At 34.8% G+C, this 21,483-nt stretch overlaps 3 protein-coding genes across 5 annotated transcripts; 1 reads left to right on the top strand and 2 right to left on the bottom strand.

Annotated features, from left to right (window-relative positions):
* Positions 1-4,168: 4,168 nt before the first annotated feature.
* Positions 4,169-7,684, top strand: LOC113695368 (VAN3-binding protein). Its single transcript, XM_027214427.2, has 8 exons — positions 4,169-4,417; positions 4,531-4,602; positions 4,715-4,783; positions 4,882-5,251; positions 5,977-6,138; positions 6,381-6,430; positions 7,023-7,080; positions 7,221-7,684. The coding sequence occupies exons 1-8, from the start codon at positions 4,235-4,237 to the stop codon at positions 7,439-7,441; spliced, it is 1,185 nt and encodes a 394-aa protein (XP_027070228.1). The 5' UTR covers positions 4,169-4,234; the 3' UTR covers positions 7,442-7,684.
* Positions 7,685-8,755: 1,071 nt separating this feature from the next.
* LOC113694914 (mannosyltransferase APTG1-like) lies at positions 8,756-14,664 on the bottom strand. 3 transcript variants are annotated; one of them, XM_027213834.2, is made up of 9 exons: positions 14,236-14,664; positions 13,990-14,107; positions 12,150-12,254; positions 11,662-11,948; positions 10,117-10,398; positions 9,832-10,033; positions 9,503-9,654; positions 9,228-9,390; positions 8,756-9,120 (listed from the first exon to the last, which is right to left on the bottom strand). In XM_027213834.2, exons 1-9 carry the CDS (start codon positions 14,481-14,483, stop codon positions 9,037-9,039), a joined length of 1,641 nt encoding a protein of 546 aa, XP_027069635.2. In that variant the 5' UTR covers positions 14,484-14,664; the 3' UTR covers positions 8,756-9,036. The 3 variants fall into 3 exon arrangements, with proteins under 3 accessions (XP_027069635.2, XP_027069636.2, XP_027069637.2); XM_027213835.2 differs by having other exon boundaries at positions 13,990-14,135; positions 14,236-14,428; XM_027213836.2 differs by lacking the exon at positions 13,990-14,107 and having other exon boundaries at positions 14,236-14,367.
* A 1,639-nt stretch (positions 14,665-16,303) lies between these two features.
* Positions 16,304-20,196, bottom strand: LOC113695119 (GCN5-related N-acetyltransferase 7, chloroplastic-like). Its single transcript, XM_027214096.2, has 5 exons — positions 19,776-20,196; positions 19,158-19,313; positions 17,541-17,636; positions 17,300-17,420; positions 16,304-16,690 (listed from the first exon to the last, which is right to left on the bottom strand). Exons 1-5 carry the CDS (start codon positions 20,112-20,114, stop codon positions 16,518-16,520), a joined length of 885 nt encoding a protein of 294 aa, XP_027069897.1. The 5' UTR covers positions 20,115-20,196; the 3' UTR covers positions 16,304-16,517.
* Between the last annotated feature and the right edge of the window lie 1,287 nt (positions 20,197-21,483).

Genomic DNA, 21,483 nt, shown 5'->3' with positions numbered 1-21,483 from the left:
AGCCTATCACACAAAAAAATAACTCGACAAGGGACATGAATAAACTCCTCTATAATAGTCAATTTGGAAGTAAATCAAAAAAGATGATCTAATTGTAACTCGACTAAGTTCCTGTTTCTCTTATAGCTACACCAATCATTTGTGATGGTGGTTTGTTCAATAAAAGCTGTTCTTATTTTTTTTTCATTGTCTATGTGTATCCATTATTTTTTTCCGAAAATATGTAGGTGAAAGAATCAAGAGTCGAGGACTTCGGGCCAATAAATTAAGTAGAAAATGAAGAAATATTCCCAAATTAGAGTAGAGAGGGGGAAAAAGGAGTAATAAGGTCTCAAATGAAATAAATGCAAAGAAATGCGTCAAAAATTGGGTATTGAAAAAAAAAAAAAAAAGGCAAAGCAAAGTCAAGTCTAGAAGTTATCCGCGAACTACATAACACAAACTACCTCTCAAAGCCAGAAGATATCTCATGAAACACAACATTAACAGCAATATCAGTGATATAGTTCTTACCTCGTATTGACAAAATAAATAAATAAATAAAATTCTTACCTGGTGTTTATTTCTCCAGTGTGGAAAAGGAGACCCAATAGTCCTTTCTTCTCTTGCCTGCAATATGCAACTTCTTTGGCCTTTGCCTTCTTCTAGCCTACAAAATTATTCACTGATCGATCATCCTCCTCCCACCCCCCACAACCTCCCACTTTCAATCCAAGAAAATTTTAGGGTAGTTTTAACTAGGGATATATTTATTACCCAAGAGAAAGTAGCAACTATATTGCTTACTCAAAGCAAAAAAAAAAACCTTTACAAGCAATAGTTCCTTTATTTATTTATTTTTTGGTTGGGTTTTTGGCAATCCTGTTACGAGAACAATGTTTTATTAGGGTGAGAGTTTTACTCTTCTTGTTTGCAATTAAAAGGATTGATGCAAGGAATGGAGACTACAACTTTTGTACTCTTCACTTTCTCAGTGTAATATCTATTTCAGTGCATTATAAATATAGGTTAGAGAGCTTGCTATGAATGAACTTAGGAAAACCTTAATACGTCACCGACTTATAAATATTTTTCTTTCCCTAGTAAACATCTTTATACTGTGAATCATGTCCTTATTAAATTGCAAAAATTATGTGACATGCATAATTCTTTATGTGGTATGTGGCATAATTGTTTATGTCCTTACTAAATTGTAGAAATGTGGCATGCATAATTGTATGATGAAAAATAAGTTACAGAACTATGTATCAATTCTTGCTTTTCTAGAAAATCATCAAATTTTCAATTCTTGATATTCTAGAAATACATTAAAATTTCTGCCGGCAGAATACAAAAGCTAGGGAGTTACGTAAAACTACACGATATTCTGAAGTGGTATGATCCTATATAATTCGAGATGAAAAGGAAGTCAAATTTATTTAGTTACATCAGCTAAACAACCTAAAGGATAAACTTGTGATAAAAAAAATGAAGAACCTATTCAAGTAATACTACTGTTTAAGTGAAATTGAATAGGCTGCTTGTCCCGACAAAGAAAGATGCCTGGGTGACAATGTAATAGACAACTTCTAAAATGGTCGGCTAAACATATCTTGTCCCAATTCATTCATTCTTTGTCTAGGAACTTGTAAGCTGGCCTGAGGTTCAGGGGAGCATTTCTGACATAAGGATCACCAGATAGATAACTAAGCCCCATAGCCTTTCAAGTATAAACCACCCATCATCCTTTTGGAGGACTTCAATCTTGAAATTAATTTGGCAAAACTTGTCCCAAATCCCAACCTGCAAGAAAAGCAGGCCAGCTACAATCCCCCACCATATTAGTGACCATATTAATATTCTTAATCCCATGCTTTATTCCTCCTTTGCTGGTTAAACCACTTGTTCCTCAATCAGTGGTTTTGATGATCAATTTCTAATTAAACAAATATCGAGAGATTAGAACCTCATTAGTTTTGGTTTATTCGTCTTAGTTCATTGGACTAATAAAACAATCCCTTTTGAATGTGTTTCAAGGCTCAATGACTCAATCAACTGATTGGGGACAAAGGAATATATGCATTCAACTAGATACATGTTGCTTTATGTTGCTGATTAAATTCTCTGCTTCAATTAGTGTTGTGGTCCTCTTCTTTATAAAGATTATCAAAGGAGATCATAAAAATTATAGTAAGAATCTATCTAAATTAACTTAAAAGCCTCTTGTCACATGAGCCTAATGAACGCCAACCATTAATCAAATGCAAGGCCACCAAATCGTTGTTCAGAAAGGCATAATTAATGTGAAGGTTTAGCTTATATATATTATTATTATTATTATGAGATTATTAGTAGCTAATCCAGCATTGATGGTTAATTTCACCAGAAGTCTCTAAAATTTTTTCAAAAAGTACAATTTGATCCCGGGGTTTTTCCGTTGATCAATCTAGTCTTTGGGACCTTGGGTACCTGATTGGGACCTACAACAGGATTCAATCATACTTGATTTATTTGGTTGCGAAATGCTTGTGCACTTAATCAGGATTAGTTAAGTTACATTGCTTTGAGTCCCTAAACTTTTTTTGAGTTCGTTTACACAGCTTTTAGTGCACCTAACGTGTATAATGTGCTTGTTTATGCAACAACATAAACTTTCTTCAAAACGTTTATCCAAAAGCCAATTAAAGCTCAATTCACAACTCTTAGACATTAATTAAATAGAAGAGAAGATTAAAAGTTGAAAGACAGAATTATTGCAAAACTTCTGGGACTTCATTACTTTATTAATCATAAAGCTATTCATTCGGTTGTATGTCATCTTTCATACACTAAAAAGTCTAGTCTACTTTTACTTGTTAATCATGCAAATCCCAATATAATATGAAGAGCTCAGCTTCCATGATAAATTCCTACTTTTTTCTTGTGTCCCATTGTTGGCCCGTAAGCGCATGCTTGCTGATTACCCCCACACTGCGAGAGTTTTTGTTTGATAAATGTATGTCTCTGAGTGTTTGGTTTGGTTTGAAATTGGGAAGTTTTGAAGGCACTAGACAACTCTAGCTGGCAGTTGATCCCAACAATTATCCATTTTATTATCCTACAAAACGCGAATTTCTGGTTTCAAATTAAAGGAACAAAAAGAAGGGTCCTCATGCTTCTCTTCTACATTTTATCCTCTGAGTTTTGATGCCTCCGTAGTGGTTAGCATGTTTTGGCCATTTTTCAACAATCTTGGGGGCTCTTTCCAATCAAAATGACAATATCTGCCAACATAAGCAGTTATAACTCCCAATGGGTCCTCTTGCTTCCATCTCCAAGTATATAAAAGATAGCATAATAGACCAAAAAGACTAGGAGCTTCTATGAGCCTATCCAACTGTAATATCTCGTCACTTTTGTGCATTACAACTTTTGCAAATTTGGTGGACCTCTGGATGAGAGGACATAAAGAAGCTACACTCGTTTGCTAGGGGTTTACATCAGGCACGAATAAAATTCAAGAAATTGTTTAGTGGGGGGTGATACAACCTACCATAATGATGCACCAGTTTAATTATCCCCTAATTTCATATTGATTCAACAGCATAAAAGCACCATACTAGCCACTTTCTACAGTGTTCATGGACCACACATTGGTAACTCTTCACAAAACCAGAAATTGCTAGGAATGTGTGTTTTTCGGTTGTATATAAACATATTTCTGTAGATAATTACTTTGTGTTTACTTCTAGCTAAGTTAGTCCCTTGTGTTTCAATCACAGCACATTTGATCCCTGATCTTTGGATTTCATCCTATGTTTTACCTTACATTCCAATATTTTTTCAGTTGTGCATTTCCGATCTTCATTGGATCTGGTTTTGCTAGGTGATAGTATACGTTTACTTGATGCATTTTAATAAAAGTTCACTAATTATCTAAAAAGATTATGATATACTACATTGAATAATAAATCATTGAAACAGCTAATGGCATGCTATTATTATAAATTATTCAGACAAAAGGAAGAAAATGTGTCCAAGCTAAATATTATAAACTAAATGGGAACAATGTATAGGAAATAAAGGGACAAATGTTTCAAAGCTAAAACTTCAAGGACTAAACTGAAACTAGACCAAAGATGCATTTCTCCAATTTGCTATAAATTCATTGCTTGTCTGAATGTATGTATATATACCCGCATTTTGAGGGCTAGCCTTTTCATATTGTTAAGCAACAAAGCTGAGGACAAGATAGTGTGAATTATCTCTTAACCCAATGGATCCTTGTGAGCTTAAGCCAACAATATCTCAAGCACATCCCGAGACTATGGACTTCCTTTCTAGTGCTTGGTGCAACTTTGCTGTTCAAGCTTTCCAGCCTGAGCTACAAGACCAATCACTCATTCTCCACGATAGCTCGATCAAGAAACTCGATAATGATACAAAACCACCTTTTCTGGTAAGTTATTTTGGTCTACCATTACTATTTCTCGTGCTTTTCTCCAGCCTAATTTCATTTGATAGAGAAAGAATTAGAGAGGCATATTTGATCAAGGCACTTTGTTTTAGCAGAAACTGGACAAGAGCATGAAGATGGATGATACCGACAATTTTGTACCCCCATGGAAATCCAATGATGTAAAAGTACGACATACTTTTACCCTTTATCCTGAAAGAAGCAAGTACTATTATTATCATTCTTACCATGATTGGAATGCATTTTTTCACGGTCTTTTTTTTTTTAATGGGTGCATAGTCATGGATATGGATGCAACAAGCAATGCATCCAGAATTGAACTATAACAGCTATTTCAAGAAGAAATGGGTATGCACATCTCAAATTTTTTTTTAATTTTTTTGCATTCAAGAGCTTGTTGATTTTGTTAACTTTAGATCAATCAAAACGTGACATTTTCCATGCAGATGCCATGGAAAATTGGGCAACAATTTAAGAATGTGTCTATCAAGAAATGGCTCAAAGAAATTAAGCAGCGGAGCAAAGATGATAAGAGGCTGCAGAGAGCTGAAGTACATGCAGCAGTATCAGTGGCAGGTCTAGCTGCAGCTTTAGCTGCCATAGCTGCTGAAAATTCATCAAAACTTGATGATAATCCAATCAACGCCACCAAGGACACCGCCGTGGCATCGGCGGCTGCGCTGGTTGCTGCTCAGTGTGCCAAAATGGCAGAAGCAATGGGAGCAAAGAAAGAGCAACTCAGAAGTGTGATAGGCTCCGCCATGACTGGCACAAGTACCAGTGACATCCTAACACTTACCGCTGCTGCTACAACTTGTAAACACCTATCCTCTCTATTTAATAGTAGCATTTGAAAATTCTGTTCTTCCTTTTTTCTTTTAAGTTGAAACATTTTCAAGAATTCTTAAATTGTAGTACACCCACCACAACCCCTCATCCCCCCTCCAAAAACAATGTAGGTTAAATCAAATTCAACTCCCTTTGAGGTTTTTTACAAGTACAAGAAACTCCAATCTTTTGGAACTAATAACCATGATAGACAAATAGTCCCCGCGTAATCATGCTAGTGAAAAGTTTATTTGAGCATCTAGTATTACTCAACATAATAGATACTAAGAGGAAAAATTCTGTAAATCAAATATAAGGGAAAATAAATAAGAAAGACATGCATAAAAAACACCACATTGAAAGTTGGTGTTACCGTGAAAACTAAATTTGAGTTCTTTATAATTGGGATTAACCTTAGGAGAAGTCGATGTAATTTACCCAGATTCAGCTCTAGATTAATTATGTAAAGATTCCATTGATTACCAACTGATCATGTCGAAGATCCTTTGCAGACATATCAGTTCTTGTATCTAATATAGAACAATCCCACGAGATTGTATCATTTTGGGCATGTAATCAAAGGATGCATACTTCACATTTATCAGTGAAAATTTTATCTCATACCTTTTTTTTTTAATAAGTGAGAAGTGTTATGTTATTCACTATTCATCATTTATTGTTAGTATTGCTATTTTCTTGGATGTTTGTTGTAGCACTTAGAGGAGCTGCAACGCTTAAAGTCAGGGCAGGGTACAAGAACAAGCTGATTAACGGAGGTGCACCAGTGCTACCAATTGAGGATCTCAATTTTGACTTTGAAAATTGCAGATCAATTATAGCCAAAGGTGCCGAGCTTAATGTCGAGACCCCAGATGGTAAAAAAAAAAAAAAGTCCTCTATTTCTAACAATTATTCTTTTCCTTGATTTTGAACTAAACAATATGGGATTATATGGGATTCATAAAAGAACAATAAAGAAATATTACACGGTTACATTATTTTTTTATTTTTTATTTTTTGGCCTCATTGCTTGTTGAACTGGAGTTACACTCGTTTTCTTAATTTTCAAGTTATTGTCAATTTATATTAATCTTCGAAGTGCATCTAATTGGAGCAGGAAGGAATGTCTTGAGGTCAGTCTCAGTCATCCTCAATGGTGAATCCAAGGTAGGGAAAGAAAATTTGGGTTACTCAGAAATTCTTATCTTATCAAACTATCAGAATTTTCATTCATTTAAAAATAGAGATAGTATTTGTTTCTTAGAATAAATATCTCTAGACCATCAAGTTTTGGTTAACATAAAGCATTTCTGTGAAAAGTGGATCTAGAAGGACAATATGATAAGATATAACAGAAGTGGTATAGTTAAACAAAGCCATCAAAGATTAGCAAACGTAGTCCATCCTAGTGGCCCTAATCATACATTCATGTTCTCATACTTATTCTCAAACGTTATCAATATAAAGTACAAATTGCTAGTATGAAATAAGAAAGAAAGGCAATTCTAACAGTGCATCATTTTGTTTGGTTATAAAATGGGAAAAAAGGGGGGGATTGGGATAAGTACTAAAGTGCAACTTTTTGCTTTTAGCCTTTTTTTTCGCTTTACACTTAAGCATGCACTTGTTCACTATAAATTAGAAGAATTATAGGTGGATTTGTCTATATTTTAGCTTGTCTTTCATCTTGTTTGGATAATATATAGCTACTTTACAGCTGAAACTCGACTCCTGTTGTTTTCTTGTCTTCAATATATAGGTTATTCTCAGAATAAGGAAGCTTAATCTACTGAATGCCTTTGCAAGAACGCATGAAAGTAAGTTCCTGAACATCAAAAAAACCAATCATCTTAACGACCTATATGGCATAAGTTTTTGCAGAAATTAATGTTTACATAAACATGATCAACTGTCAAGGACTCACAACTCAATATCTGCTTTTACATGGTCCTCCTAGGCGTTGTGCTAGATCTGCATGTCGAATTGTACAAGGATTCAGAAGCTGGAGAAAATGATAATACTTGCTATCTCCTGGTATTAACGACAAACAAAGGAATGATCAAGCTAGACATGATGGATGACTATAAGGGATTCGAGACATGGTCAATTACTATTAATCAGATGCTGATGCTATCCACCTCATTCACAAAATATGAGCTGCAATTTTACAAACACTGAAGTTGGCATAAGTTTTGGTTTCTTATATCAGCATATTTCTACCTGAAACATGTTATGTAATTACCTCAGACAATATATATCGTACCTTGTCATGTTTTGTAATTACTGGCAATAGGGAACTTGGGAGTGATTTGGATCATCCAAAGTTTTTATTCTTGTCTTTGAATAATGTACTATTTGTGATCCATTGAACTGTATTCCTTACCTTCTGGTAAGTATGCCAATGTTCTTTTTCTTCTTGAATCCTGATCAACTTTGGCAAAATCCTTTTTTCCAATCATTCTCTAATCTTCTTAAGCTAATAAGAGAGGATGCTGGTAGCAGCAAGTATTAACTACTTCAGAGCATGCTTCAGAAAAAGACGCAGACCAGTGAGCCAGCCTCGCTCAGATGAAGCACCTGGTAGCATACATTAATGCATTAACCAAAAGAAAATTGAGTATAGGAAAGATAAGCCAGCACATATTTACGTCTCTGCATCTATGTATTCATGAAACAAAATGACATCCAAATTGAACTGCTGCAATGTCTCTGCTTAACAATTACTATAAGACTTCTATAGGAACATCCCTGAAGGATTATTATCTAAATAACAGCTACACGAAGTGCTAAACTCACTTCATCTTTAAACTGCCATCATGAGATTTAGCTACATGTCTTCGCCTCTTCTAATCATCTTCGCCTTTCTTAACTCCATATACCCCCAACAAAAGGATTTTCTTCTGCAGTCAGCCAACTTTGCACATCAAGAAAGTTGGTAAAAGATGTCACACCTCACATAGTAGTTGGACGGCAAAGTTTTGCTAAGCAACTTAACTAGTCCTATAATATATCTTGTCAAGAATTCAAGTTTCTATTATTAAGTTAAGAAGGAAAAACCTGCAACAAAGAAACTTACAGCCAAAAGCTCCAGCTTGTATCATTATTAGTTTAAGCATCCTAGAAGCTATACCATGTAAAGAAAACCATGATTAACCCGAAGCCCATCCCAATAACATTACATGCTACTTGAGGGATGAAAACCCAATCCCATCATCCTGAACTTGCAAAACTGCTACAGAATACAACTTTGGTCAGTTAAACAATTATCAATGAGCAACCGGAAACTACACAAATATGTGTAATCAAATTTTCTCGGTTATGCTTCACTCTTACTGTACCCTGTTTTACTTCTTTTATCTTTCTAGAAACAGATCAATACTAAAAATAGGCTGGAAATACCATAACCAGTGGTCCAGACCAAATTTTCACGGGCGGTATCCGACTCTCCCAGGGTTTTCAGTTTGGAACTTGGTAAGAGGCAAAAACTCAGGGTTCAGAACATAATAAGCTGATATCTAAATCCATGAAGATCTGTAGTACATAATCAAAACAAAAGACATAAATATCATGTTTTTCCTCTGATACCCTACTTGAAGAAATGAAAATTGTTAAAAAAAAAATCTCCTAAATTCTCCAACAGCTGAACACTAGGAGTTCTTCGTCCCAAAAAGAAGAATACAAGCACAAAATAAAAGTAAATACAATGTTGGCGTCACGCAATAAGGTTGAGGTGCAACATCCTACAAATTTAGTGGGGTACAAAATCTACAAAATCAGTGGCCTCTAAAAGCATATAAAACAACGGATGCCTGAAGATCCCTATCGACCTTGAAGTGAGCGTGGAAGAACCTTTTTATCTGCAAACAAAATATTAAGGTGAGCCAAGAAAGCTAAATGCATCATAAAAGAAAAATCACAAGCTTAAACTCGTCGCACGAGGATATGAAAAGGCAAAAATCCTGACCTCATGAAATTGATGTGAAGCTAGAAACTCCTTTAATAGCTTTTCCTGTGAATCGAATAGGATGATGTGACTTGGTATGGACCAATTCTTTGCAAATTCTGAAGTGAAACCAACTGGATCCATCATGAATTTGTCAGACTCGTCAAGATATCCTTTTTCCTCACTGTTAAAAAGAATTCAGAAGTAAGATAAGGGACTTATGTTCAGAGTAAATTAAGCCTATACAAAGAAAATCAAGGAGTTTTCAGTAGTATTAGCCATGCATCACATAGTACCTTGGCGTGCAATCCAAGAAACGCATGGGAATGTCATGGTGTAGGGTTGAGTAGTATGGTGTAGCATGGCAGGGTGTCAGGAAAAGAACACTTGTGATTTCTCCATTGACAGCCTCTCTCGAAAGATAGTACATCACATCCTCAGATCCTCGCTATGATACATGATTGAAAGTAAGATAATAGCAAGAAAGTACTCTTCCTGCACAATATACTATGAATATATTCTTATTTGAAAAATAGCAACAGTCAAAAAAAGGAGTATAACCCTTTTTCTTTCCTCATATAATAAGTGCTGAACTGAGCAAGTACTGAGTAAGTAATGAATGTACCTGATGAACCATGCTCATATAAAGTGCCATTGGAAGATTGGTACCAAGAAGGAAAAGTACAGCTAGTTTTGTCTTTATAGAAGATCTTGTAGCAGCACTTTGGGAAGCTTTATTTTGGCCATATGACACATTAGTCTTGCCCAATTTGGCCAATGCCACAGCAGAGAACATCAAAGCTATTGGAAGCACAGGGAGTACAAACCTATGATTCAAACAGGTTAAAAAATGAAAATGCTTTTTGACTGAGCAACAAAAACATAGTAACCAAAATATGAATTCGTTTACCTGAATTCTTTGTGACCTAGTATACTGTAAATCCCTACTACCCAGGCAATAAGCCCAGACAGCTTCCATTCCTTAGAGATGACAATGCCAGCTACCACAAATGGTAGGAACGTGAAAACCATGACTGTGAAACCCTGAGTGAAGTACCAGTGCCATGGATGAGTTCCATAATAGTCTCCACCGGAAGAAAGAATATTGAACTTAAGAAAATTAAGAGGCACAAAAACCCACGAGCCGTACATCATACGATCCAACAGAAAGGTGAGTCCAAGCACCAACCCCCTGATCCCAGGTATTATTAAGTAAGCACAGATGAAACAAAAGAAGTATTCTTGCATACTTTTGGGAAACATATATGTTAGAAACTAAAATAATAGAAATGAACAAACAACATATACTGGATATTTCCAAAAGGCAGCTGCATGGACTTTCCTCATTTAGCTACAGAAATATGTAGAACTCTGAAAAGTCCAGCTAATACAGTAGGATGTCAGCTAATACAGTAGGATGTCAAGCATGTCCCTCGTAGTCATCATCATGCATGCTTATATAATGTCATTTTATACGCTTTCTACTTCTAACACTAGAGCAAACGGTGCACACTTTGATATGAACCACAACTATACCATTTATTAGACTCTCTTTCCCTCAAAATGTATTCATCAAGTGAACATAGTCACCAGCTCACAATTAGTCAATTACGGGGCCTCAATTTGCTCCTGAATGTGGAAAATAGTGAGTTGAAATATCAACCGTATCTCTAATAGTTGAACTCCTGGTTACCATTCGGAAGAGATGAACTATGCACAGACTCCAACCAGTCACAGAGAGTATACATACACACAGAGCTACACGAGCTTGTGTAGAAATTTTACAGCCAAAACCTATTATAGAAATTATCAATGCATTTGTTAACATGTGTAATGCCTTCCAAGTAATGGCACATAGGTCTTTTACAAATAAACAGAGGAAAATTTTCTTCAAGTGTCTCAGTGATGCCAAGGCAATATTTCCCAAAGAATGCCAATGAGAAGAAATATTAACATGCAAGATCGCACACAGCCTCTAAAATTCCTGACTATAACAACATATTTATGAAATAACCATACGTTGGTGGAACATTACAAAACATGTCATAATTTGCAAGGATCAAAAGAAAAATCTACTTGCAGTATTTTCTGTCAAAGATAAAGCACTTTTGCAATTTCTAAACCAACCCTCATAGTTTGGCAAGCTCTGGTAGAATTTGGTCCAGGATTTAGCTATGCTCTAACCAGCTTGGTTCTACTCTTAAGCAACAATTAGTCCATCTGACCAGCGACAATAGAAGTGATCTTCCCAGGAGACTTTCTACCTAATCACTAGGTTGGCAACTTTAGGACACAATAGGTTCTACACCTAGCACGAAAAGGAAAAAAAATTCCATGTACACATTATCCTGTCTACTTAATTTAATTTGTCTATAGATTTAATAACGATTACCAAAACAAGCAGCATGGATAGTATTGGAAAAATTCCATCAAAGAAAGGTTGCAAAATACGTACCCAATAGGAATCACCTCCACAAAAATGAATTTTACTCTATGGAGTGTCGAGAACAGCTCTAGAAGGCCAACATAAATCCATATAATAGCACTTGTAGGGCGAATAGCACATGCTAATGCAGCTAGAGCCAGCCCCCAGCTTCTTGGTGCCAAGGGATCTTCGCCGGAAGAAGTGCGTATGCAGGGCCAGTAATAAAGGCTCACCAGTGTAAGAACGGTCTCCAAAGTATTAGATAGCGTGCGTGTGATGCAGAAAAATATGAACCAATTTGCCAACTGTGCAAAGAGCTGCTGTAGAATTAAGTACCACATAGCCAACATTTGAACTGATTATGATCCTTTGGGGGTGCTCTCTACAATTAGGGGTCGGTAGGTGGGCAACAGTGCATAGCAACTTAAGAAATCAATTTTTTTCTTTTTAAAATGCTCACAAAGCAGAGAACAAAAAACAAATACAGAAAGAATTCTGAAGTCCATACAGAAGGATACAGCCCATCTTGCAACATGTTCACCAAACAAAATCTTGGAGAGCTTGTACAAGTAAAGGTCACCAACGGCAGAAAATATAGACTGTAATAATCGAGGAGCCTTCATCTGTTGAATGTGGACTTCATTAGTGACAACAGAAAGGGAAGGAACACAACTATTCTCCTAATTTTTCAGTCATCAACAAATTATAAGCACATACCGTTGACATCAAGTGCCAAGATTTTTATCAGAGTCAGCTCAATTATTGATTCTGTAGCCAAATTAACATGAGCCAACACAAGTTTGGGACCATAGCAGCAAAACGGTTTCTATAAGTACAACATTTCTTTTGAGAGGGGCAAGGGATGGCTGAAGATATGAGGATAGTTAAGGCGACTAGAGGTAGGATGTGAGATAGGAATCAATCAACCAAAAAGCCTAACAGCCAAACTGCAAGCACTCACTAACAGGTTGATCATTGCAGAAACCAAATCCACCAAGAGAGAATCAAACATTATTGGACAGGCAAGGTCATTTTGAGACTGATCTTGAACTTCGATGCCAAGAGTATCGCGACTATGGGAATACTTACAACCCAAATTCATTGCTATTCTAATTAAATTAATTACTTTCAAGAAACCATGCAAAGTGAACTTAATGTCAAAGAGCTCATGTCATAAAACTTCTAACAACTCTAAGTTTATAACAGAAACTACATGTAAACAAGATATATAGTCCTGTGTCCAAGTATTCCACTATTTTTGGCCTTGGCAAGAATAGGCATGCTTTCTACTCTTACAAAAAGTTACTTGATCCATATTGTCTCAACGCAAAAGCATGGATAGCCTCGGGTTGAGAAAACAGATACGTATAACAACAGGAAATCTACTTCATGTCCAAAGCTAATCTTAATGTTCCACCTCAGAGAGATTCCTATTGAGCATGATGATCATATATCCAGCGGCTTCACCACTAGTAAGTCACAAACTGACAGCAAAGCAAATTACGAAATAATGCAATATCTTCATATAACGTGCAATATAACTTCTTTACCAGAAATTTTATACATTCTAATGTAATCTAACTCTATATGAAGCATAACCTCCATTAACAGTCAAACTTATCCCAAGTAATTGGAACAGAGAAAGGAAGATAGTTTCAGCCTTTCAGGGACAGCAAACTTTATTCAAACTTGTCATGCTGTTTTAGGAATACTCAGAAACAGAAATATACACAAAAAGCAACTTAATATGTTGTAAGTTCCATTGTTTTCTGGAAAATCATAGGTCTAAATTCTAAACTTCACACACTGGAAATGCACATTACAATTTTGACAATCAAGTATGTGCATGCCTAACCTTCATATCCCATAGGGATTGCACTTAAAATGCACCCCAATCATTTGCACGGCTGAAAAGCAACCTAAATTTCCAATTCAAAATCTGAAAGTTTCTACTGTGTATTCGATAACTCGTAAATGAATTTATCTAACTCTGCAGAGAAGTAGTTTGCATTCTAGAATAGTTGATCAATTATTATCAGCCCTTCTTGAGGCTGAATCCCACTAGTTCATCGGAAAAGGGATTTTCAACAAGGAAACGGCATATCTAGGAACTCCCCTCATCATGCAATTTAACCACAAAATTGAAATGGACTAGCTCACATTTCAACCAAAAGTGGGAAGAATAACGTCATTAATCGACCTAAATGGTGTACACACTTTAATCCTTCAAGGTACGTATTAGATTCCATTTTCCAATTATAAAAAAATGATTTAAAAAAAGAGCTAAAGCCCAAAAAAAAAGCTATAATAAATCATGCATTATAAATCATAGAAAAGAAAAAAAAAAAAAGTAGTTACCATGAACCAGGGGGTGTCAAGATGCAAAAAAGCGAGAACTTTATAAAGAAGAGCAAATATTGAAGGATGCAGATAACTTCTGATACCCCTATTCCACTCCCATGTCAAATGCCCATATCTGGAGTCATTCAAATCAATGAGAAAACCTTCACACAATGATATGAAACAAAATAAAAAGTAACATAAGTAAGAAAAACAAAAACGAATACAATTTCGATAGTCAAAAGCTAAAACTTGAAGCATTACCCAAAAGTGAGCTTATGAGCAACTTCAAGAGCTTGCCAATGTTCATCCGGGTTGAAATATGTCTGTATCAATAAAGCATTGACTACTCTTGTAACCAGACATGCTAAAAATACCTTATTGAGTGAAAATCTCGATTTTGGGATGTGGGTTTTCTTCTTCTCATTGCCATCTTGAGAAAGACTCAGATTTTGGGTACTGTTGTTTGTTCGTGAATTAGTAGTAATAGGCGTGTTCTTTCTTAGTTTCATCACTAATAATTTGTTGAATTTGGACTTCTAAAATATGTTGATATTACCAAATGGTGGACATGCGACGGTTTTAGCAGGAGAATTCGAAAAGGGAGAATTGAATGTGAGATTTTGAGGGGTTTGTTGTTTCAGTTAGTACCATAGGCAGGGTGGATGAAGAGTTGGAATATGCTAAACTTTGGGGTCTGGAGTTAATTCAATATTCCACAATGGCAAATTGATAAAATAGACCGTCAGATTTTCGTAAAATCTCATATGGGTCCTAATATATAAACCAAAGCCTATTGTGCTCAAAATTTTACCTTTCATGAATTTGCATGATTGCGTTGTTTCGTCAAATCACTCTGGAGAGAGTTTAGAAAAATTTTCCAACACCTTATCGGAAATAATATATGTGGCAAAAAAGTGATTGAAGGGCCAAGGGGGCATGGTGCCCTAAGTTTGAAAAATTTTAATTTATAGTGTGAAAATATATGAACAAGATAAAGTTGGCCTCCCTAATTTTTGACAATTTTAGTTTATATTATGAGAGTTTATATATATATGAATTAGCAACCTTTGAATTAATTTTTTCTTCAAAACAAGTTATTTATTTTTATTGTGCTAATTATTTAACTTTCAAAAAATTGAACATATAATTTGATGATCCATAGTAAATTGACCCAATATGATATATTATTTTTTCAATTATGAAGATAATCAAAACGAAACTCCAAAATAAGATAGAAGATAATTTTTTGATTGATTGCCTAAATGTGTACATAAAAAAGAAAATTGCTAGAGAATTTAGCACTAATTCAATCATAGATAAACTTAATTTTATAAAAGAGCATAAAGCTCAATTTACTTTTAAGAAAAGAGATTGGAATTTCAAGGTATGTTAACATAACTTTTATCCTTCTTTAAAATGAAAATAGTTATATTTTGTTTTTGCACAAGTAACATATTGGAGTATCTTCTCATAATGTGCAATTGATTTGTGATGTTATAAAATATTTAATCAGAGGTTATTTCTTGTCTTAATTTTCGTTATGACTATTCTGCATATTTAGGAAATAGACATTCCTTTATAATAAAAGTTAATATTTGATATTTTAAGATGTCATATATTTAAATTGATGGAAATTATTTTGAATATAACATATTAAGATAATTTGGTTAGAAAAAATTTTGACCCCCTAAGAAAAAAAATCCTGACTCCGTCACTAGAAAGACATGTATGGACTTTTACATTATCAGATTAAAAGGCACACGAGTTGAACAGGCTAGTTTGTTCAAAAAATCCTTTAGAAATGAGGTCATTTAATAAGAGCTTTTCTGTTCTGTTTTGTCGCCAATGTTCATGTCATCAGGAAACGGCAGCTTTTGAAGTGGGAGTCGACTAGACGAAAATGACTAGGAATTACTTGTGTTGGGTTACATGTTGCATTCTGGCGCATTGCAGAAAGAAGTATTTTCATGAGCATTCACAGTTATGGTCCCAACTACCATTGAGAAGTTGGCTTTGCACGCTGGATATTCAATACTAGCCAAGTGATATGCAGTCCAAAATGCATCATCTCATAGTCCCGAAATGCAATCACAATCTCGTCTTTTTCTTCAGTAAAGAACTGGATCAGTTTGCTATTGTGGGGTTTTCTTGCCTTCCAAATGCATAGACAAGGTTCCAGTAATGTCAACGGCATACTTTCACAGACTGATGCCTAACGATTGAATAACCTGCAGGCATTTCCAGCTAGGAATGTAATGTGAGAAGGCAAGTTGAGAATCATTGCAGGAACTATTATCTTCTTTTCTTTTTGACCATTCAACAAGCGACAGAAAGAATTGACATCTTGAGTTACATTCAAATTGAGCATAGTACATGTACAAATTAAACCAATCACATTCCGTTGCCCTCCTGTTGTACCCCGAAATAAGGGGGAAAGAATCGCTACGTAGCAAATTATGGGTCACAGAGCTCCGCTAGTATACGACTATTATGGTACACGGAGTTGGAGAAGAAGAGGGAAAGGTATAGGAACAATGATAGCATTACAACTCAAACGTGATTGGAAGACCTATCCACAGAAGAAGCCTTCTAGGTCGATCAAGAAATCTTGCTTGCCATGCAGGTTCCTCATTCTCCCGAACAAAACCACTTTTGAGGTATAGATTCTTTGCTGGCTCATTATCAACGGCAACATGGACATACAAATCACTTATACCTGAAAAGTATGACAGTTTATTTGAAGTCAAATGAAGTACATCAGCTTAAATCTATAAAACGTAACATCACGAAATTAGACAGGAAGTGGTTTCTTAAGAACCTAATGTGGACAAAATACAAACATCCATGCACGTATATTCAAACACAGAACAGCTTTACCAACAGCAATACTTACACTTGTTACTTTATTGTTTTAATAGAAATAACCATGCACATGCAGATTCACACAGAGCACAGCTTTACAAACAGCAATACTTACATTTGGGCACTACTTTATCATGTTAATACGAGAAGTACCAGAAAAGAGAAAGATGCACTCATTCAGATGTAAACAATATTTTTCGCAGTCAAATCCTCACTTGTAATCAAGAGTGCTTTCTGATAATCAATTACTTCCTTGCATTTGAATAGAAGTTTATGTACATATTGGAATAGGTTGTATCTACTGGTTTAAATTACAACTGTAAGTCAATCTCACATATGTATGTATGTATGTATGTATGTATTCAGCTCTTTAATGATAAGGTGACCATGGAAAGAAACCAATCATTATATGCAAAACTGAGGACAAGGGAATATAAATCAATAGGAGACAAACAGAGGTTACCCCAATTTCTAGCAACTATCTTTGCTTTTGCAATGACATCATAACCCAAGCCATTTCTTTGTAGTTCCTTGGCAACACATACATTGGTCAGGTATGCCCTAGCAAAATCAGCTCCAATTCCCTGTCAAGATATAGAGTCAAATTCTTAACTGCTTTGCCTTTACATTTCAGCCATATCTCCAAAGAGACTTAGCTGGTGGACTTTACCATTGCCCAAACACGAAACTAGTGTAATAATTACCTTTGGCTTCATTCCTGTTATTTCATCTGGAAGCCTGATACACTGGTTAAGGTCTAAGGTACCAACAACCACTCGTTCCTCTTGACCTTTTGAAAACTGCGAAACCACAACAGCATAAAACATCTAAATGCGCTGCAAAATTATGCAAACAAAGGGAGACAAAAATAGGTCATAACCTTGTGATGAAGCAATGAACTAAACATCATCAGCATGTTCTCAAAAAGATTCAAGTTAATTCCAAAATGAGCAGCAAACATCATGAATCTGAAGGTTCCTCACTAATCCATTCATTCATCCCAAAACAGAAAACAGCAACAACATAATTTTATAAACAGGTAAAAGTACTTGTGCCCTTTAATACAGAACAGATCGTTGACATTTCTCTTATTAAAATACTTCCCCTCCATCTACCACGTTAAGTTATAGCGTAAAGATGGCAAAATATACAAAATTAAAGAAGATCTTAACCACAAATTTAGCTATAAACACGGAATCCAGAATGTGACAAAACATGATTCCGCCTTCAATGATAACTAATTTAAGATTTGACGTTATGAAATCTGTTTAGCAAAGATAGTTGCTTGAAAACTCAAATTACAAACAAATTTCTCACAAAACCAGTTGAAGGATGTATAAAAAATTCATAGGCACACTAGCCCATTGGACTGTTGGTAAGCCAAGTCCAGCTCACATTCTGACACCTTTACCCCATTCTGAATGCTTACACAACCATATGACATTATGTATACCAACTTTTTGAGCAGATTTTGCACAGCCTTCTGAACTTATGATCATCAGATAATATACAGGAAAGCCTTGTTGCCTTTTTTCTTTCCTTTTCTTCCTTCTCTTAAAATGTATGAGCTAAAATTTAAAACTAGATGGGGTATCCTGTGGCCAATAATGTCTCAGCATTTGAATGTGCAGATTGAGTGAGACACTGTCAATCTTTCAGTGCAATAGAAGGGAACAGAAAAATGAAATAACAAATTGAAGAATAAACACTTGGTCAACCATATATTGCCTTCCCCAATGTTCTTCTACTTGGGAACAGACTGAACAGTCTAGTGTTAGCAAGGACTGTGACCACAAATTAGAATTATCATCGTCAATCAAAAGCATCAACTCATACTCAAAATATCTTGTGCACAGCCAGCAAACCAGTCATACCAATCTTCACACAACCAGTAGATTGTGACACAGCAATGGTGACAGACCATTTGAACCAGAACTTGAAACTATCTACTGAACTCTAACAGACAAAGCAGACCATACAAGATAAGCCTGCAGTCTAAAACTAACAGAGTAGGATGCCGACTCATTTTGCAAGTAATATCTACTGAACCCTGATCTTCCAAGATTCAAACCACGAAATCAACAATAACGAAAGCTCATAAGTTTACAAGTTAATCACAACTGAGGGATAAAGCCCCACTAATGAAACAAAGAAGAGAATGGGAGAAAGAAAAAAAGGTACAAGCAAAAAAATGACAATTACAAAACATTCCAAATCCATTAAATGTTTATACACATGGATAAAACTGGCACTGCTAATATACCATTTAGAGATGACAGTATTTAAATTGAGTATTAGGAACAAGACAGAACAAGAATTACCTTGCAAGACTTGCATAAATCATCTGAGATGGTTGCTACTTGTGACCATGGTAATGTAGCATTAATACAAGAGACCTTTTTAAAGCCCAACCGTGTCCCTGCTATGCGTTCCTTAAGCGCCTTGTATTCATGTTCGGCCAAGTACCTTTTATGATCCTAATAATACTTGACAAGTAGAACATACTATCAGCATTACATTGATCATTTTACACATACATAGTACTGTCTAAATGTCATCAAAATCATTTCACATCACTTGTAGATTATGTATTTTAATAGAAGCATTACATACATGGCAAAGCACTCGAATCAAACAGTTCAGCTATGGCTTCTTTTCATCTGAATCAAATCCAACTTACTCTATCAGCATGAGGTCATATACAGCCAATAAATCATCTTGATTACCAATCCGCTTCCCCTGTTGCCAAGTTTCTATTTTTAAAAAATCCCATAAGTTTCTTATCACTCTTAACAAGAAATTAAGCAAGAACAACTAAATCACACACAAAAAACTAAGATAAACAAAGAACAAGAATCTAGAGTTAAAAAAAAAAAAGAAACTTTTTTTTTTTATCAAGGCAACGTGAAGGGATTTGAGGTTGGAATCCTCAGACTCACTTGAATGCCAAAGTCCTGGTCTTGGAAGTCATAGAAAGTTCGGACGCGGAGACAGGCTGCAGCCCAGAGCTCAGTGTCCGAAGTGGCTTCAGAGACATCTAGGAATGACTTGTCAATTCTTATTTTTTGTGGTGCTGATTCCTTTGTGGTTGGTTGTGGTGTTTGCTGGTGGTTATAAAGTTTCGAAGAGATGGACAGTGACAAAAATGGTGGAGGTAGTTGGCGGTGACAATGGGTGCCGATCAGGGCGGTGGTGGTGGTGACGACAGGGTGGACTTTTGAGTTGAGCGGACAAGGTGATCTTAGGATAGCCATTTCCAGTTTTTCTCCGTCTTTCATCCAACTGCCGGGTTTTCTTAAAATACCATTCTTTTGGTTGGAGGCAAAAGCAAAGGATCCACGATGGAAAAAGAAAATTTGCAAATTTAGTACCAAACTCAAAAAATTGGTGCTTTTCAGCCTCATTTGATGTCTTTTCTTGATTCTTAGTACATCCAACAAAGGAACCCAGATGTTTCAAAAGTGATATATTTCAATCTAGAATTTTTTTTTTTCATGAAATTTTCGATCTAGTTAATTACCAAAGAAAAATAAAAAAATTTAATTAAGTTGTCAAATTTTACAGAGAAATTATTTTAAAAAAGTAGAAAGAAAAACATATATTACTAAATTGTGCTATGATAGTTTTTATAGAATATCTTGTTTGGATTAAAATTTATTTTAATCATTTGTTTAATATATTAGTGTAGAATTTTTTCTAACGCAATGTACTTGAGATCGTTAGAAATATGATAATTAAGTGCAATTTTTTTTTCAAAGAATGCACTTGCAAATAATTTTTTCAAACGAAAGCATAAAAATAAGAAGTACGTAAGAGACAAAAAATATAGAAAAAGAAAAGAGAAAAGGTATCCAAACAAAGAATGAAGCCTAAAACATAGCTTAACCTCCATTTCCAACTATATAAATATAATTAAACCTCAATAAAATTTTTAAGTTGAGTGTTGTACAAATTCTCGAGTCCAAACTAGGGGTGATCAAATTTGATTCATACCGAATTCAAATTCAATTCGGTAATTTGAAATCGGGTATTTGGTAATTTGGTACAAATTCGGTACATACCGAATTCATCGAATTCTAATATGGTATAAAATAGGTAATGAGATTATGAATTTGGTAATAACCGATTTCGCATTCAAATTCGGTAATTGAAATAGGGTACCGCATTCGAATACCAAATTGGTATATAAAATTATATAATATATAGATAAATGCTATTTATTATTAGTATATACTACTAATATATTATTATATTATATAGGTAAATGCTATTAATAATAATTAGTATATCATGTACTTATAATAATAATAATATATAATAATGTACAATATATTATTTTAGTATTTGTTAATTGTTATATGACTATAATAATACAAATATATAGTAATACATAACAATCTAAGATAACTATAATACTTATTATTTTATACATGAGTAACATGAGTAGAATTAGATAATTAATACATATATGTATAATACTAAATATTAAACAATAAACATAATTAGTAATTAGAATTTAGATATTGATAATTTGATACATCATTCATGTTTGAATTATTGAATATTTGAATGCGTAATCTGTAATTTGCAAATATTAGTGTGCTCTAAATTTACATTACATATTTAACATAAAAATTCATATTATCT

Source organism: Coffea arabica, chromosome 6e (genome assembly GCF_036785885.1).
Source record: "Coffea arabica cultivar ET-39 chromosome 6e, Coffea Arabica ET-39 HiFi, whole genome shotgun sequence".
Classification (NCBI taxonomy): Eukaryota; Viridiplantae; Streptophyta; class Magnoliopsida; order Gentianales; family Rubiaceae; genus Coffea; species Coffea arabica.
Note: the sequence above shows the minus strand (reverse complement) of the source record. Positions and strands in the feature narration are given on the sequence as shown.

What these genes read in the sequence shown, in the direction of transcription:
- LOC113694914 (XM_027213834.2), bottom strand. Translation starts at nt 14,483, where the DNA reads ATGAAACTAAGAAAGAACACGCCTATTACTACTAATTCACGAACAAAC. An exon ending in AACATGTTGCAAGATGGGCT is followed by an intron (nt 11,949 to 12,149) that starts GTATCCTTCTGT and finishes ATTCTACAGCAG; the next exon opens with CTCTTTGCACAGTTGGCAAA. An exon ending in TTCTTGGATTGCACGCCAAG is followed by an intron (nt 9,391 to 9,502) that starts GTACTATGTGAT and finishes TCTTTTTAACAG; the next exon opens with TGAGGAAAAAGGATATCTTG.
- LOC113695119 (XM_027214096.2), bottom strand. Translation starts at nt 20,114, where the DNA reads ATGAAAGACGGAGAAAAACTGGAAATGGCTATCCTAAGATCACCTTGT. An exon ending in ATTTATGCAAGTCTTGCAAG is followed by an intron (nt 17,637 to 19,157) that starts GTAATTCTTGTT and finishes GTGGTTTCGCAG; the next exon opens with TTTTCAAAAGGTCAAGAGGA. An exon ending in GATAGTTGCTAGAAATTGGG is followed by an intron (nt 16,691 to 17,299) that starts GTAACCTCTGTT and finishes CATACTTTTCAG; the next exon opens with GTATAAGTGATTTGTATGTC.
- LOC113695368 (XM_027214427.2), top strand. Translation starts at nt 4,235, where the DNA reads ATGGATCCTTGTGAGCTTAAGCCAACAATATCTCAAGCACATCCCGAG. An exon ending in GGAAATCCAATGATGTAAAA is followed by an intron (nt 4,603 to 4,714) that starts GTACGACATACT and finishes ATGGGTGCATAG; the next exon opens with TCATGGATATGGATGCAACA. An exon ending in TAATGTCGAGACCCCAGATG is followed by an intron (nt 6,139 to 6,380) that starts GTAAAAAAAAAA and finishes TAATTGGAGCAG; the next exon opens with GAAGGAATGTCTTGAGGTCA.